Source organism: Leptonotus elevatus, chromosome 5, assembly GCF_054856555.1.
Source record: "Leptonotus elevatus isolate MCC_2025b chromosome 5, RoL_Lele_1.0, whole genome shotgun sequence".
In the NCBI taxonomy this organism is placed as follows: domain Eukaryota; kingdom Metazoa; phylum Chordata; class Actinopteri; order Syngnathiformes; family Syngnathidae; genus Leptonotus; species Leptonotus elevatus.
The window spans coordinates 15,921,858-15,939,717 of record NC_141243.1 but is presented as its reverse complement, the minus strand read 5'-3'; the positions used below and the strand labels follow the sequence as shown (position 1 = coordinate 15,939,717).

Genomic DNA, 17,860 nt, shown 5'->3' with positions numbered 1-17,860 from the left:
TTTTCACTCTGATCCACACAGCCTTTCAATTTTGTTTTCCATCCTTTTTCACTAACTCGCCTTTGTGATCTTTTATCGCTTCTCCATTTCCTGTTTTTTTGTTGAACTACTGGGTCGCGCCTGAAACAAGTTTCCCCACCATTTTAACTTTTCTACCACAAACTCCGTATGACATTTGGGTGGAACACAAAACATATCATATATAAACGTGCGCACTCAAAACCATAAAACGTCACTTTTTTAAAAATATTTGTTATTACAAATATTTCATTTATTCCAAAATCAAAACATTTTCTTTTTCCTATTTTCCCTCCCAGGTGACACCACTCACACAGTTTGTTTCGGCTGCTGTTTGCCAACGCCGAGGCTCTCCGGGCATCACATTAACAGCACGCTTTGCAATTCTACACAGCAGGCGCCTGCTACAGCGTCAAACACCCCCAAAAAACAGAGGCCTGCGGGAACTGCAGTTGCTTCGTGTGTTTGTGAAAGCAAGACAGCAGCGATGCAGGCTGATCATAAGCCCCGCTCGGTAGCATTGACGTCTCCACCTCAGAGACGCTACGTGGGGGTCATTGATTGGCATTAAGCATTCATGCAGATGACAAATAGTCAAGATAGCTGGAGGAAGCAAGTGGAGGATGTTTGTCTACTTGGCTACGGCTTTCTTTATAAAAAAAAAAAAGAAGAAAAAAAAGAAGCTATTTAAATATTGCATTTCTACACTCATTAGCCAAAGCATTAGGTACACGTGTAGAGTCTACTGGGCAGGAAAAATATTGCTCCTTGACTTTAATTTAATTTTTATTATCATGGTTGCTGTCTGCAGCAATGTAGAAATGAACTACATCATACTAGAATGGGGTTACTACCTTATTTAGCTACATGAGAGAGGGCACATTTGACATGTTTTCTTTTCACTGTTTACTTCACTATCTTGGTTAGGGAAGACTTTAGCGCAGGGGTTGCTAAACTTTTTTTTTAAACTGAGAGCTACTTCTTGGAAAATAATAATGTAAAGGGATACCAGTTTTATATACTGCTGAAATACAAATTTTGGAGGGGATAACATGTCATTGCCGTCGCGCTAGCTAGCTTGTCTCCACAAACACTGCGTCATACACTACATTAGCCTACTGACCTATGAACTATATGGTACTAAAATAGTTTTAAAGGGCAATTCAAGTCAAAAAAATTCTTTACAATATGTTCTATGGACTCCCACTAGTCTAAACACGGTATTCTGATTAATATTGCGTGTGGAATATGAATTAAGCAGCAACATCCGTCTGTTTTTATTCATGTCACGGGGCGGCCATTTTGTCACTTCCTGTTAACTGAAAATGACATCACATAGCCTAAGGACTCCAAATGTGCAAATGTTAGAAAAAAAGAAAAGAGAGAGAGACAAAAAAAGCAATAGCCCAAGTTAGGACGCAACTCAGATCTGAGCTTTTTGGAATAGCAACAGAAAATGAATTAGATCTTATTTTTGCTACAGGCCTGCTGGCTGCTCTGGTGGTTCTTGGGGGATGCCTGGTGCTGCAGACACACCTTGGGGACCCCTTATAATTGATTCCAGAATATTTGACAATATTTTATAACTTACAGGGAGTTTCCTACAACACTGAATTTGTACATGTTGGAACAATCATAGTCTCTGTCACTAAAGTTTGCTCAAGTAATAGTAGCTATATCAAAATTTCAGTAAATATTTGTATGACAAAAACTTAACTATATATTATATTACTATAACTAAAAAATAGTCAAATGAAAAAAGTAACAAAATATGTGAATCATTTCTTATCGTCACTGCAATTTTGTACATCATGGTTGATGACAAAACTAAGACTAAAAAAAAAAGACTCCCAGCTGACTTAAGGCAAGAGGCAGGGTACATTCTGGACTGGTCACTTTGTCAAAAAATTAACCATTCATACTCACAACCATGGGTAATTTATCATCTTCAATGAACATGTATTTAACTTCATATGCTTTGTTTATGTGGGAGGAAACTGGACTCGCTTGCCATTATTCCACCTTGCCGCCTTCACCTTAAAATACCCATTTGAATAATTGTTATGGATAATTATGGAATATTTCAAAAAAACTATTTCTCAAATAGCAATTGTCGTTTTTAAATTTCCGATTTATTACAAGTTGCACGAGTCGAGCAGGACTGTCATTAAAAATGTGAGGATGAAATAAGACGAGCGTTGTGAACGAGAGTACACAGAATTAATCATCTTAGAGTCTTAATCCAATAAGAAGATACACATTCCGCACCATTGCTTACTTCTGGTTTTTATATTTTACCCTAACCTGCATGCTGTCACTTGGTGTGCTTCAGTTTACAACTTACTTGTCATAGCTGTCATTTTAAATATACTGCAGACATTTTGCATTGGATCATGATCCTCAAGGTAAACACGTGAAAATAACTTCTTCTTTTTTTTACATACTGTATGTTGTTTTGAAAAAAAATAATATAGAGACCGGTAACAAAGTTCCACCTTTAACGTCATATTTATTGTTATTTAGTTACTCAATAAAACATATACAGATATATACAATATGCAGGAAAACAGACGACTGCACTTTACTTATCTTTTAAAAAGTAAACAAAAATCAGTTCATAAATTGCTGTCACAGTCCTCCATCTATTGTTTCAGAAATTCAAATTCAACAGAAGCTTTATTTAAAGATTACAAGATTGCCCAACACACAGCATTTTTTTTTATCTTATTATACATGTGCAATACCAATAGCCATTTTCTCAATTCCCTTATTAAAACAATGCAAATGCCTCCTTTTCAGTTCCCATTGGCTGAATTGTATACAAGGTTGAGCTCATGAATATGAAAGGAGAAGTTTCTTACAACATAAATGAACAGCAGCAATAATACAGGTAAAAAGTTGCTTGGACATGGAGGCAAATTGTTGTATTTGAAAAAAGAAAAAGAAAAAGAAAAAGAAAAACATACATTCATGCATGTTTAGCCATCTTCTGTATTCATTCCACTTCAAATAAAATGGACAAAAATGATCAAAACAGGCCAAAGTCAGATGAAAGTTTTTGGGCAACAGTTGCTTACAATGGGATCATATATATTTACATTAGAGCTCTACATGTAAGTGAGGTGAGCAGAAAGGCCATATTTACTAACATCATTAAAAAAAAAAAAAAAACTCAGCCTGCCAAGTACATCACGTGTCAACACTGCTACACAATTACAGCCAGTGGCAACTGAATATATCTGCTTTTGCTATCTCATAATCATCGCTTGACAAGTTTATACTTTTCAAAACAAACAAACAAACAAACAAAAAGCAAAGAAAAAATATACATGAAGATTTGAGGTTTTCCAGATCGGGCATCGTTGAGTTGGGCCCTCGCAGTGTCTGAGCGAGTGACTGCATGTTTTGACAATAAAATGGTATTTGTGTGTGTATGTGGTGTGTGTGTGCGTGTGTGTTTGCATTTATACGTTAAAGTCATTCTCTCCCTGAACAGGCAAAGGATGCCTGCACTTTCCACATTTTGTCATTATCATTCTTTGTCATTTGTCTCTGATCTTCATCTGCCCTCTCCTTTTGTGGTGGGACAGCTTTTGATTCAAGTCAGTGCCGCCACAAAAGTCCCAAATCGGTTGGAAATATCAGAGTGCAGAGAGCGCCAAGAAGAAACGGGCCCGCCTCTGCCCTTACTGTCCCCCAGCTCGTCTGTGCAGTGGACGGACAGGCACTGAAGGTGGTTCCCTCCTCCTCCTCCTCCTCCTCCTCCTCCTCCCCCGCCGCCGCCTCCTCCTCCTCCTCCTCCGCTGACCCCGGGGGTCCCGACTCCAGCCTTGCTCTGGGACAGCTCAGATTCTGCAGGCAAGCAGAGAAAGGAAAAAGTGCAACATGAGCAACATTTAGCAACTGGCGGACGAAGCGTTAAAAACATTTGAATGAAGTCAGTGTCATTTACACATCCCACTCGAAATCCGCACTGTGATATTAATTAGCAGTGTTAATGTAAACTTAAAGTTACACTTCTTTTCCACGCCTTTATTTGCTCTCAATCTGTATTGACCCCTGATCTGAGGGGTCAAAGGGCACTGACAACACTAGCCTTTAACCCTGCTTGACCCAATTTATTGGTATAATGACCGCGCCGCCGTATCGACCTCGTGTCACTGAGATGTGGAGGCTCATATTAAACGGCTTCCCGGAAAATCTATACACAGGTTGATTATACATCATATTAAAAAATCTGCTGTGCCAGAGAGTTAATGCTGACGCCCGCGGTGCACGCTGCACATATGGAGAAAAATCACTCCGAGTCGTGTAATGAAAAACTTAGTCAAGGGGAAGATTGACGAGGACAGGAAGTGCTTTCTAAACGATATATCATCTGCCAATATGCGGTGGACTGCGGGGCAGGGAGGAAGAGAAGCTCGGAGGGAGGAGAGACGCATCACAACTTGGACGGAGGTAATGGAGGGACTACGTGCTTTGGATTTTTCTTTTTAGCCAAGAGCACAGAGGAAGTGTGTGAAGACATCCAGTCTGATTACTCTCCCATCTCCTTTGCACAAACACGGACACGCACGCACTAGCCTATGTTAGCACAGAGAAGAAGAAAAAAAAATGTTTATTTTATTTTATTTTAAGTAACAAAAGTAGCCCGTCTGGATTTGGTAAAAGTTTGGCCCATTTGTCATTTTAATTAAATTGATGAAAAAAATTAACCCAACAAAAATACATTTTCAGAATTTTCCCTCCACTTTTGATCGTGTGCCATCATTTTGTTAATTTTTTTTTTGAAAATGTAGGGTTTTGAGAGATATTGATAAAGGTCGTGGCCCTATGTTTGGGCCATCCGTGAAATGACACGTAAAATGTAAACTACTCTTGGAAAATTTGGAATGGCAGATCACAAGGAAAATTGGCGGTAAATGTAAAAATGTTTTGAGAGTGTATAGGAAAGCGGAGAAATGCCAACAAATATCATTTTATCTGGTGGTATCATTATCTTCCATCAAAATTCATAATGGCAGCACAGTCAAAATTGGCGGGAAAATTCTATTAAATGAAAATTCTTTTTTTCTTTCGAAAATTTCAAAGTGGCGGCACACGGTAAAAAATGGTGGTAAAATTCTGAAAATGTATATATCTTTTTTTATCTATTTGATTAAAATGACAAATGGTCTTGTTATGAATTCTAAACTTTTGCCGAAAACGGAATGGGCTAATCAACCGCACTAATACTTGTTATCGGTAACTACTCAAGAGTTGAGTACTCATATTGGGTATCAATTATTATTGTTATTTTGGTATCCTTTAATCTCGACGTTGGAAAAAGCATACCAATGCAAACTGTATTGTTTGGTGGGTAGGCGCTTTTGTTTACTATTGTCATGCCCCCACCACCTCCTTCCCAAATCCTAGCCTGGCCATGCAGCAAGGACAACCAAGGGAGGCAGACACACAAGCTTGCCCCCCAGCCTGTCTGGACTGTGACCACTGGAATGGAAAAGTGGAGGATTTGGTAAAAGGTCAGGCAGCCAAGCCTCCTGTTGTTTCGTTTTGACTCTGCGAGGATTTTGTAAAATTCTCTCTCCCAAGGAAGCAAGATGTTAAGAGGGCGGACGCGGTGAGGGAGAAATGAGGATTTAGAGCGGCGGCAGAGGTGCTGCTGACGAGACCTAACATTTGCCAGAGGGTCCGGTTATACACCTCAGCGTGGCAAAACCCCGCCCTCCCCCCCCGCGCCGCGCACATTGCCTCCCTCCACCCACTCTCACTCCCTCGTCTCAGCGCCCTCCAGCAGCCGCCGGCAGCTCATGCTAGCTGGGCACAGCGGGGTCCGCACCGGCCTGAATAGGCAGCCAAGCGTTCCCCTGGCTCACTGCTGACACACAGCAAACTGACAACACGTTCGGCCAAACACACACCACACGCCAACCGCTGCCATACCGACATCAGCCTCCGCACACACAAAATTCAAATCTCACCTTAAAACACAAGATAAACACATTAGTCTATAATTCCATTGCAAAAATATATAATTGCCAGCAAGGATGGACAGTTGTATAGAAAATTCATTTACGAATGGACGGCACAAAAAAACATTTACAATAGCATTTTTAAATGGTGGTAAAAGTAGCGTGTGTCAACTGAAAGCATTATCCATGTCAGAGTACTTGCTCAAAACTGGAAAGGATGGTGTGAAATTCTACATCACAAGAGTCCAAATCCCAAATCACCGTGACATTTTACACACAGGGAAATCGAACCTCCCAATAAGATCTATGCCGTTAGGGCTACTCAGCGACTAACACAGATTTCATTTTCACGGTTATATCAATAGTAGCCTATTAATCCGAGGGGAGGCACAGCTCGGCAGCAGCAAGAAGCAATAAGAAACGGAGAACGTTCAGCCTGAGGAGGCAAATACACGTAAATTGTCTTTAAACACATCGCAGATTACCACAGCGATGTGCTAAACAAATACCAAATTCAATGCGCTTCATTTGTATCGCTTTCACAAGTGTGACATTGTGTTATTTAGTGCCTGATGAGGATGCCGTCTCTCTCACACAGTCACACACAATATATTAGGGAGCGCATACATGACACCAGTGTGTCTGGGATCCGACGGCCTGACGCAGCTTTCCATGTCACTACACAATCAGCGAGGGGGAGGCAGACAATAATTCCCCCGTTATTTTTGCAATGACTGTTTGCTTGCATTTAAAAATAACCGCAACAGTCTTTGAAGTTAATATATGTATTACGACTATCAGTAAAATAAGTAGATGCGATGAATTGTCGCTTTGGAATAACAAAAAGATGGCAGGAGGAGACAAAGTGTGCGCAAGAGAGTTAACATTTTTACAAGGCTTCTTTTTTTGGCGCCGGTTCCTCACGGCCGTCACGTTGATTTCCCAGGCTCCAGAATCTCAAGCGGCGTGGCTCTGCCCTTTCTATCCCAAGCTCTACTTCCATGACGACACTTCACCTTTGACCTCCCGCTCCCGGGGGCGCGACCCGATCTTCTCTCAACGCCACGCGGTCCAATCAGACCGCGCCGCTTGCTGACAAAAACACCCAAAGGCCTCCGCTCCTATGACACTGTGTGACATCAGGTCAGATTCCTTTAGCATAACAACTAGCGCCATGGATGGCCTGGTGTGAGAATTCTGTCTTTGTCAGCACAAAGAATCCGTCACCATCCACAGACGGAAAAAATCGAGACTTGAACTCACAACTATGGAGTCCTACTTTACACATTCATAGGGTGACCAAATGTCCCGGTTTAATCGGGACAGTCCAATTTTGAGCCTTGGATTTAGCATTAGCTGAACGTAGCCGGCAGGTACCAAACTGACTGAATGATTAAATTGGTTAGAAATAGTTCCTTTTGAGAATTTATTGAAAGTATATGTGTGTGTGTGGAATCTAAACTTTTTGAAGTGTTTTGGAAATCAACCCAAAACATTTCTTTATGAAGAAAATATGAATCAAATAAAAATAAAATATAAAACGATAAAGTAAAATAAAATATAAAGTCGAAACAAGGCATTCTGCTTAATATTGTGTTTGGGGAATATGAATTAAGCAGCAAATCCACCCGTTTTTATCCATACTCTGGGTCGGCCATTTTGCCTTGTGCCGTCGACTGAAGATGACATCATTGTTGCTCAGGGCTCAGGTAACGACCAATCGTGGCTTTTAGCTTGTAAATATCACATGATCAAACTCAGAAAACAGGTGAGCCGTGATTGGTCGTTACCTGAGCAACTGTGATGTCATTTTCAGTCGACAGACAGCAAAAGTGGCAAAATGGCTGCCTTCCGAGATGGATAAAAATGGGTGGTTTTTGCTGCTTTAATCATATTCCACACATGCAATATTAATCACAATACCACTGTTTAGACTAGGGAGGGCGCAAAGAACATATTTTGGGTTGACTTCCGCTTTAATCGATTCTTTTATAGCCTTTTTATTTTAGCATTAGCTAAAGTAACACAACCACAAATTGACTAGTGATTAAAGATCCTGGTGAGAATTTATTGTATATTAAATTTTCAGCAAAACTGTCGCGTCCAGATTTTTAATTATGAAAATCTGACCACCCTATTTGATAATCAGTAAAAACTCGCCCCAAAGGAAAAGCAAAGTGTACTTCAATGAACATCTTAAAAGGTACCTCAAGCCATGAGGTTATCAAAGGAGGGCATGTGAGGCTCCTATGCAACCCCCCAAAACTCCACCCGACTCCCAAACTTTGACCTTTGCCTCAGTAGAAGGAGGATCTCTGCAAAGACTCGGAGCGAAGGGGGTGGACAGCGCATTTCTCCAACAAGGGCAGAGAGGTTATTTTGGTTTGAATTTCCTTTCTGTTCTCTGGCCTGCAACTTTAAGGGGGCGAAAAAAAAGAAGAGAAGAGAAGCTTGTCCAGGCAGGCATTGCCCTCAGCGTTTGTTACCTTTTCTCTCTCTCTCACTCACTTACACACACACACACACACACACACCCACACACACACACACACGCTCACCTCTCCGGCCACAAAACGCACGCACTTCGGAAAGCAGACACAAAGCAGAACATGGGAAGTGATTTAGTGGGGGCTTCATAACTCACGAGCATGTCTATGACCTGTCCAGTGTGTCATCCAAGCCGGTGACATATTGATCTACTTCTCTGTCTCTATTTTGTCTCAGCATGTTGCAGAAAAATCCTCCTTTTTTTCTCCATTTTTTTTGTTTTGTTGTTATTTAAAGATAGCTGCAGCTATTTTAAATGCAAGAATACAAAACGTGATTTATACAGTCAAGTTTTTGCTGTTTTCTATTGTTACGAATGCAAAATAGCACTTCCCTTCCCTTGAGGGAGAGCGTGAGACACTTTTTATCTGCCACTATCACTCGTTTCTCTTTCTCTCAATCAGCTTTCACTTTTTGTCTCCAAGGAGAAAAAGCTCAGGTGTCATAAGTCATTTGTCAATTCCTCAATACAAATTAAAGACGCCTGACAACAAGCTGTATGGCAAATAACATAACCACTGCTGGCAATGTGACAACACTGACACCTCAAGAGAGCTGAGAACACATACACACCTTTTTACAAGCACAGACATAGAAACCCAACACCTTTCACTGGCTTTGTACTAAACGGGCTCTTTTTTTTTTTTTTTTTGTATGGCAAGCAGTCAACAAGACACATTTGGATGAGTGTCACATACATTGGCAATCGCTGATTTTATAACTTTTCAATTTGCGCAACTGTGATAAATGCATCCCACTCGCTGAGCCGCACAAGGAGAACATTTACCACACTGAAACTGTTTTTTTTCCCTCTTCATCCAAACACCTTTCCTCTGGGAAAACAACATGCTGGATGAGCTTTTTTTTCCTTTTTAATCCAACAAGCAAATAGCCTGACACATTTCTTCAACTTTAATGTGGGGTGGGACACCTAGCGCATATACACACACAAATGCATATGCATATGCATTCTTCCAAATGAAGCACTAAATATAAATCAAGTAAGTGTTTGTTTGAACACATTCGAATGATGTTAACACATTCCACCAGGCCAAGGAAGAGGTGAGGTCGAGGGCCGCTGGGTCGATGGGGTGGAGTTGTAAGTCTGACACAGTCTAAATAAATCAAACTTTATGTCCGCAGCTGACACATCTACACTATCAAGTTGCACTAAAAAAAACGTATTCACACCTACACACGCAAACTCCAAAGAAAAAATGAGAACGCATACCTCTCATAACAATCTCACAACATTAAAGTCCAGTCAAAATAACAACTGTTTACTTTTTTTTTTTTTTGCTTAAATGCAATCATAGTGCTGCAATCCGCTGCAGAAAAAAAAAACAAGCATTTCCACTCTTGACAAACTTGTCAATAACCGGGTCAAATTGCGGGAGTTGCCTGCAGATGAATTATGTCTTTTGGAAACAATACCAGCAAAGCTAATTGCTATGATTATCATAATGATTATCGCTACTCCAGGAGAGAGAAGTGTGCGTGAGGCTTTGCAGCGTGTGTTGTTGAAAAAGTCAATATGAAAGACGGTGTAATGACAGGTAAAGCACATAGCACTGCCCCGAGCTGTTTTTCCCCCCCACATGCAAGCAAGTGCCAATCACTTGATAATTTTTTTTTCCCCCCCCCGTTTCAAAACAGGAAATACAAATTACTGGCCCAGTTTGCTGAGATGTTGTTGTAGTGAAATGTCAAAAGCAGATAGTCTCACAGGATCGCTCTCAATGCTGAAATATCAATACAACTTTTTTTTTTTGGAGTGGATTAAAGCAGATTCTAGTGGTATTGTAACATGCAAGCTCCTTCTTTGTCAAATCTGTCAAAGTCAGAGCGACAGAGATTTGATCATAATCGGAGCTCTTTAAAAGACTTATTACTGCGAGTGAAGAGCAGAACTGTTCAATAAGGTCAGCTGTGAAGTATTTTAACACAAAAAGTGCATGTGGTGAAAAACAAAAATAGCTCATTCACTTCCTCCATCTCATTTTTTTTTGGTTGCTTGTTATCAAGACTGAACACATTACAAAAAGAGCGAAGGCGAAAACTGACATGATTCAAGTTTATGAAGGTGAGCTCAACTTCAACTTCCTTCAAAACTTAAATACACAAGCAGTCACAGAAAGAGGAGGCCAAAAAAAAAAGGCGGCACACATCCCTCATAAACACCACACGTGACAGCTGGGCTACAAAAAAAAAACACTTTTAAATTTCTGTTTTAAGCATTACACTTACTTTATTAGGTGCATTGTGAGTACACAACTACTTGGGAGGAAATAGTGAACAGAATTTAAAAAAAACTTTAAAAACAAGGATATGACACTTTAAGCTCTCTGACTCTTCTTTGAGTTAAACTACTCCAAAACATAATTTAACATAATTTGACTGTCCAATTTATATAAATTATAAATACATTAAAAAATATATTATTTAATTAAATATTTTTCCATCGAAAAAGCCATAAAAACTACTGAAAAATGAAAACATTTTAAACAAAGTAATACAAAATAAACACAATCCTAGAAAATATATTTTAGACACTAATGATCCTTTCTTGACAAAGCCACATTCAGTGAATGGTAAAACTTGCACACTCGATGAACAACTTAAAACCCGACCGACTGGTTGAGGTGGATAGTTTTCGTAGTGACAAAACCCTGTGGGACGTTCACTCTTAAGGAACTGCGACATGCGCACGGACTTATCTTAAATGATGATGTTATATTGCTCCGTCTGATGTAAACCCAAGCATCAGATTCAATCTTCAAATCGCCCATTCCCTCCCAAATGCACCTCCACCATTTTTTCCATCTTTGCTGTCTGAAGCACTCAAATGAAAAACTGTCAGGAGCCGTGATTTGTGCTAACTAGCTATCGATCGCTCCCGAGCTGCATGCCTCCTCTGTCCATGCAGGGAGGGTGGCGGGAGGAAGAAAGGAGGAGAGAGGAGGTGAGGAGAAAAGGCTATTCTTCTTCTACTGATTTGTGTGCGCATGCAACAGGGTGAGGAAGCCAGACTGACAAATAGTGCTCGCTCTCTCTGTCACAGGCACATCCGTCAGTATGTCTAAAAACACACACTCATGCGTACTGTATATAATATATGCCTCGCATCACAAGTATACACACGCTACTCTGGCACTGTTGTTTTCACTGAGGTTTGCATAAATTAGCAGAGCTCGCGCACCTCTTAAGACCACATCAATAAATCAGGAGAATTAAAAGGCTACAGTCGCTGTTCATTAAGTTGAGTGGTAGACAACTAGTTGCAAGCAAAACAAATAGCACAAGGGGCTTGTATGATAAAAGGCTAATATTATTTTCCTCTCGAGTTAAAGTGAGATTCAGCCCCCGGTTACGAGTTATTGCGTTAGTGTTACCAGCCGCCACCCAGTCTCATATAAACAATGTACTATATACCCCGAATCCAGACACAGCTCGCTGTGCGAGTGTGCGCGCCCCCACCCCACCCCACCCCACCCCACCTCTCGCTACGCCTGCAGTGAGCAGAACAAAGAGGCGCCGGAGACACGGTAGATAGTGGCTAATACAATTATATGTATTTATATTCCTATTATTATTACCAAAAAATAGCACCCAAAAGCCTGTCAATGCTTTCAGTTAATGGTGGTTAACAGCCTTTTATATGTTATATGACAATGACAGGGAAGTTGTTTGCTTTATTAGGGGGAAAAGCACTTGGGGAAAAAAAAAGCATAATTTTGCACACGGCAAATTTTCATTATATATATATATATATATATATATATATGCAAATGAATGCAAACACATATTAATTGCAATTACACAAGGGAATTAAATTAGAATCAATTCTTGGAAATACAGCAATGAAATTAATAAACCATTTAATTATAAATAAAGAGAATAATTGTAAAAGCTATTATCTATATAGTGTATACATATATTAATATTTTATTATTTTAAGTAATTATTAATTAAAATAATATGAATACTATTTCTATTATAATTGTGCATATAGAATAAAGTAATTTAAACAAAAATGTAGCTTAATTAACTATGTAAAAAAACGTTACCATTAAAGCTTGAAATCATTAACTGCATTTTTTTTTTGCCTTTTTGACCAAATTACGTGAGTACTGAAAAATGTATATTGTGCAACAAAGCTTGGCATGGCTGTATTTCCAATACTACTTTTACACAAATACAAGGAAAGAAAAAGGCAACATATAATAGAAGTTCTAATTTCTAATATTTGTATGTAATTATGGTACTGTTAAGTGCTTTATCTGGTATTAAATAGCAGTTATTTTTTTCTATTAAAGTAACAAAAACCTAAATCTAATTCAAATGTTATTATAGTTGTGGAAAAACAACATTTAAACTAAATGGAATATTAATTCTGTCCTTCCAATTTAAAGCCAATTCCATTTCAGCCGCTCTGTATTATCCCATGGTAATAACATAAACAAACACGTAACAAGGCGAGGAGGGAAACCCCACTGCGGAGACGCACGTCCTCTAAAAGCTATTAATCTTCTCAATGCAGTTGTTCACCCTGAAAACTGAGATAAAGAACCACGGGAAATGTTTACTTCTCTTGAGGTGTTCTTTTCAAGTGTCACTACAAGAGGAAATCTATTTAAAAAAAATAAACCATAGGGAAAGTCTTTGTTCTGTCAATATATATTATATATGTCAATTAAATAGGACTTTTTTTGTTGTTGTCATTGGGAGTGAGATTTTTTTATTTTTATTAAATTTATGTACAGGTTTTAATTTAAAACGAAGAAAATATTAGTCTCATCCTCAGTCATTAAACCATTAACATATTTTGGATCTTGTGCTGCAGTTCAGATCACTGAAATTGAATGTGGGATGCAAGACAAGAGAAAGTTGAACTAAAAAAGAATGTTCTTACCTTCTTTGTTGTTGTTTTGGCTCTTGTTTTTTTCCCAGAGTCCCATGGACTTGTCATCCTCGGAGCCGTCCATCATGGCCTTGTCACTGGGCACGTACCAGGTGGCGTGCTGCTCTGCCATTAGTGTGTCAAGGTCAATAGTGCCCATTGAACCCTTCCCAGCATCGGGGCTGCAGCTTGCCAGCTCGTTGTCTCCGTTCTGAGAGGGACAATCGCCGTTCTTTTTGCCGTTTTTCATGGCCAGCGGTTGGTCCTCCGAGATGCTGAACTGCTGCCTTTGGAGCTGGATCTGGGCCTGTAGAATCTCCAGAGGGTGGATCTCATCCTGACCAGAGGTGCTGGACGGGGTGCGTACCTGCTCCACCCCCGGCGTACCTGGATGGCTCACACCACCGCCGCCCGTCGTGCCGCCAGCACTCAGTCCGTAGCCGTCTGGCGTCGAGGTAGTATGATTGTTAATGCCCACGCCTACGGGTTTCTGTCCATTTATTTGCATTTTAGGTGAGCCGCTGATCATGGGGCTGCGATTGGACTTGGCCGAGGAGCCGGCGGCATCCGAGCTGGAGGACACTTCGTCCTCGTTGCCAAAGTGGGCGCTGACATCATCAGGAAAGTCCACGCGGGGCGAGCTGCTGTCGGACTTGGCGGCACTTTGAATGCCACTGTCCAGAGAAGACATCAGGTCAACCTGGTCCCCCAACATTAGGTCACCTTTCCCCCAAGAGGGTGACTGCAGGTGTTTCTCATGGGGCGTGCCCCCACCCCTCTCCCCAACACCAGCCGAAGGGGTTTGCTGGCCTGGACTCACAACAGGGTTTCCATTTTCAGAGGAAAAAAAAATTCCAGGGCTCACATGTCCGCTGTCTCTTTTTCTCCTCCCTCTCCCTCTCCCACTCCCTGTTGTTGCCTTCCCCTCACTGCACGGGGTAGCGTCCATGTTGTAATTTGGGGAGAGGGCACTGGCTTCCCCCTGCACCGTCTGGTTTTGACTTGCAGGCTTAGAGTTGCTATTCCCAGTGCCAGGCAGCTGGTTGTTCTGAGAAGTGCCGCTCTGAAAATATTCAGGCCCAGCACTGCCAGTCCCGTTCGAGGTGCTGCTATTAATGTCCTGCTCCGTCTGACTCAGTTTTCGCTTGCCCTCGTTTTGGTTTTTCTTGTTGAATGTGACGTTGAGGTTGGGAGCCCCAAGGCTGGCGATCATGTTCTGGCACGCCGTGGAAAGGGCCGCCAGGCAGCTCTGGCCGAAAACGCTGTCTTTAGCGCTGGTTTTGTTAAAATTCCCAAGAGACAGAGCGCTGAGCTTGCTAACAGACGAGCGCTGGCCTGAGGGGAACTCGGTCTGAGGAGGGTAGCTCCCTGGTGAGGTGTTCACCCCCTGGGGGACATTGTGAGCTGGGCCCTGACGGTTTGCCCCTCCGTAGGGGAATGGTGGTTGCGCTCCCATCGGAGGCGCAGGGAATTCAGGTGGTCGCCTCTCTGCTGGTGCGTTGGGATGTCCTGTTCCTCCTCCTGCTCCTGGGGACTGCATTTGGGAGAGGTTGCCCATGTTGCTGCCGAACTGCGAGTGCAAGCCTGGAGAATGGAGAGCTTGTACGTGTCCATCTCCGGGTATCCTCATGGGTTCCTGCATGCCCATACCTGGCCTGAACATCATCCCGGGCCCATTCTGCTGGAGACCCATGTCATGGGGTCCCGAGTCATTTCCTGCTCCTCCCATGCGCCGTGACATCATCTCCCCAGGAGGGTGGGAGCCTTGGAACCAGGAGTTTTCCTGATTTACATGCGGATTCTGTCCCTCAACATTGGCCATTCGGCCTGCGTTTTCCCTGTCAAAGTTGGGCTGAGGCATGCCCCCCACTGGGCCCCCATGACCCAGTGGGCCCGGAGGCACATCGCCGTGGTGACCGAGTTGCTGCAGACTGGGCTGCCTCATTCTCTGCTGCTGGTTGCGAGAGGCCATTTGTTTGATCATCATGGCTGCATTCTGCCGCTGCTGTAAAGACTGCGGCTCAGGCCCCGTGTGCTGCAGTGGACCCGATGGGAAACCTTCGTTCACAGGTGGGGTGAACTCTCCCGGCAGTCCTGGGTAGGAAGAGGGAGAGAGGTGGTTTTCCATGCCGCCACACCAGCCGTCACCTCCATGCGCGTTAGGAAAGTCAAACCTGGGCCTTTTGGCCATGTTCATATAAGGAGCGTCAAAGTGTTGTAGTCTCTGATTTGGGGGCTGTTGGGAGGGAAGGGGAGCTGGCTGTTGCATATTAAACATGGGGTCCCCATAGGGATGCAGACCCCTATTTTCCAGTCTGTGAATGGGATATTCAAACTGATTGTGTTGGCCACTCATCATGACCCCGCCGTCCAGAATGTTGGGGTTACTGGAGCCAGACTCAGCCTGAGGGGGTCGGGGGAGGCCAGGGGGGCATGAATTCTGTCTAGCTATCAAGCCTGCCTGTTGTTGCTGTTGCATCAGAGGATGTCTCGCGTTGATCCCCGGGTCCATTCCCACGGGCACCTTCCGGCCATTTCCAAATCGCTCAAAAAAGATTCCATGTTGAGGCTGCTGGGGCGGTGGAGGTTGGTGTCCCTTGGAGATGGCCTGCATGCCCGGCGCCCGAGGCATGCCAGGGTTTCCTGGAAAATTCCCACTGGGGACTGGCCTTCCGGGGCCAAAATGGGGTAACTGCGATTCAGACTCGGATGGTGAAAATACAGGTACATCGAAATGTCCAGACGGGGGATCGCTGGGGAAATTATAATCTAATCCCTCAACAGCTCCCTGGTTGGGCATCCGTCTACTCTCCAGGCTATGAGAATCAGAAGAGGATGAGGAGGACGAAGGCAGGCCGTGGAAAGAGGCTGCCCTGTTAGGTGACTGGTCGAGGGGAAGGCAGGGGGCAGGAACGGCATGGCTGCCACTCGGAGGACCGTGATGTTGGAACTCAGGCATGTTACCAGGTCGCTGCTGCTGCTGCTGCTGCGGTGGGAAGCCATCCCCCGCTTGTCCCTCAGCGAGAGGATCAAATCCCTCTCCAAAGCCCTGCTGTGGTCCCATGGCATTGTTATTGTAGCCCATTAGCCTGGCACCATGCAGACATGATGACCCTGGCTCTGGGCCTCCAAAATTCTCACTGAAGTGAGGATGATGTTGGTGGGGGTGAGGTTGATGGCCGTGAGGATGTCCTTGATGAGGTTGCTGGTTGTTAAAAAATCCATGCATGGATCCTTGCTGCTGCTGGAGTCCGCCGCTTGCATGCATGTCGGAGTGACCCCGGGAGTGAAAACCTCCATACTGTTCTCCGTTCATGTTCATGTTGAGTCCCAGCATCTGCGGGTCGCTCATGGGGCCCATGCTGGGCTCCACAGCTCCAGGTGGACCTCCAGTGTGAAAACTGGTACTTTTATAATGGGAGCCCATGTTCAGTCTCGGTTGGTTTTTCTGTCTGTCTGACTGGCCAGGGTTTCTGCTATTATTCTGAGAGCCAAACTTTTCCAGCCCAAACATACTACTCTGACATTAATCCCACATGATAGTAAGAGCAGTCTGTTATCAAAAGCAATGCCAACTACAATTCAATTAGATTTAAAAGTCTGAACTAATCAAGAAAGTTTTTTTTTTTTACTTCTTAAAAATCGCAGGGGAAGCTGTGCCTAATTATTTTTACACGGCATCCCTGCTCTTGTTACACCTGCACTATAATATTTGATCAAGCGAATGCATTTATAATAATTTTATTTATCTTGCCGTCCGACTATCTAATGATACGCCAAAGTTTCTTGTGCGCATTTGTACGGCGTAATCATAACACAAAGACATGCCTCGACCAAACTGTGAGGAGCGCGCACAAGAAATAAAATGACTAAATTTGAGAAATTAAAAATTCAGCCCTATCATGCATTAATCCAGTCAGGTGTCAAAGTACCCACTGCTCCTTTTCTGTGTAAAGTCCCATGATGGCATGAAGGAAAAAAAGTCTAATTTCTGCCGTATTGTTAAAACTGTCTTTATAGCTTCGATAGGGGGAAAAAAATGTCCATCAAAACATCATTAATCGCACTGCAAGTCGTCCGGCTTGATGTAAAGTCCACCATCAACTGCCAAAGCGCCGGAGCGACGTGTTCCCGGTTCCGGTTCTGATCCCTGGGTTGCAAGGCGTGCACTACCCGCACTCCACAATCACGCAGCGGCGTGACAGCATCCTCCACTTGGCTGGTGGAGGTTCGCTCTGCGATGAAGCGGTGTACCTATTCGGCTCCTTGCTCGTCTCCAAAACGTGCGCGACCCTCGGATACGGACTCGTGTGCTGAAGTGCGCGCGCGCGCTGGAAGCACATTGACTGGAACGCACACACTCGGCTTGGCCGCTTTTGGCTGTGTGCGGGATCAACGCGTCCGCAGGAGCCAGCAACAAGTT

The 17,860-nt window shown here is 43.1% G+C and overlaps 1 protein-coding gene across 1 annotated transcript; it reads right to left on the bottom strand.

The window, feature by feature from the left end:
* Nucleotides 1-2,507: 2,507 nt before the first annotated feature.
* mn1b (MN1 proto-oncogene, transcriptional regulator b) lies at nt 2,508-17,860 on the bottom strand. Its single transcript, XM_086076763.1, has 2 exons — nt 13,450-17,860; nt 2,508-3,870 (listed from the first exon to the last, which is right to left on the bottom strand). The coding sequence occupies exons 1-2, from the start codon at nt 16,949-16,951 to the stop codon at nt 3,617-3,619; spliced, it is 3,756 nt and encodes a 1,251-aa protein (XP_085932889.1). The 5' UTR covers nt 16,952-17,860; the 3' UTR covers nt 2,508-3,616.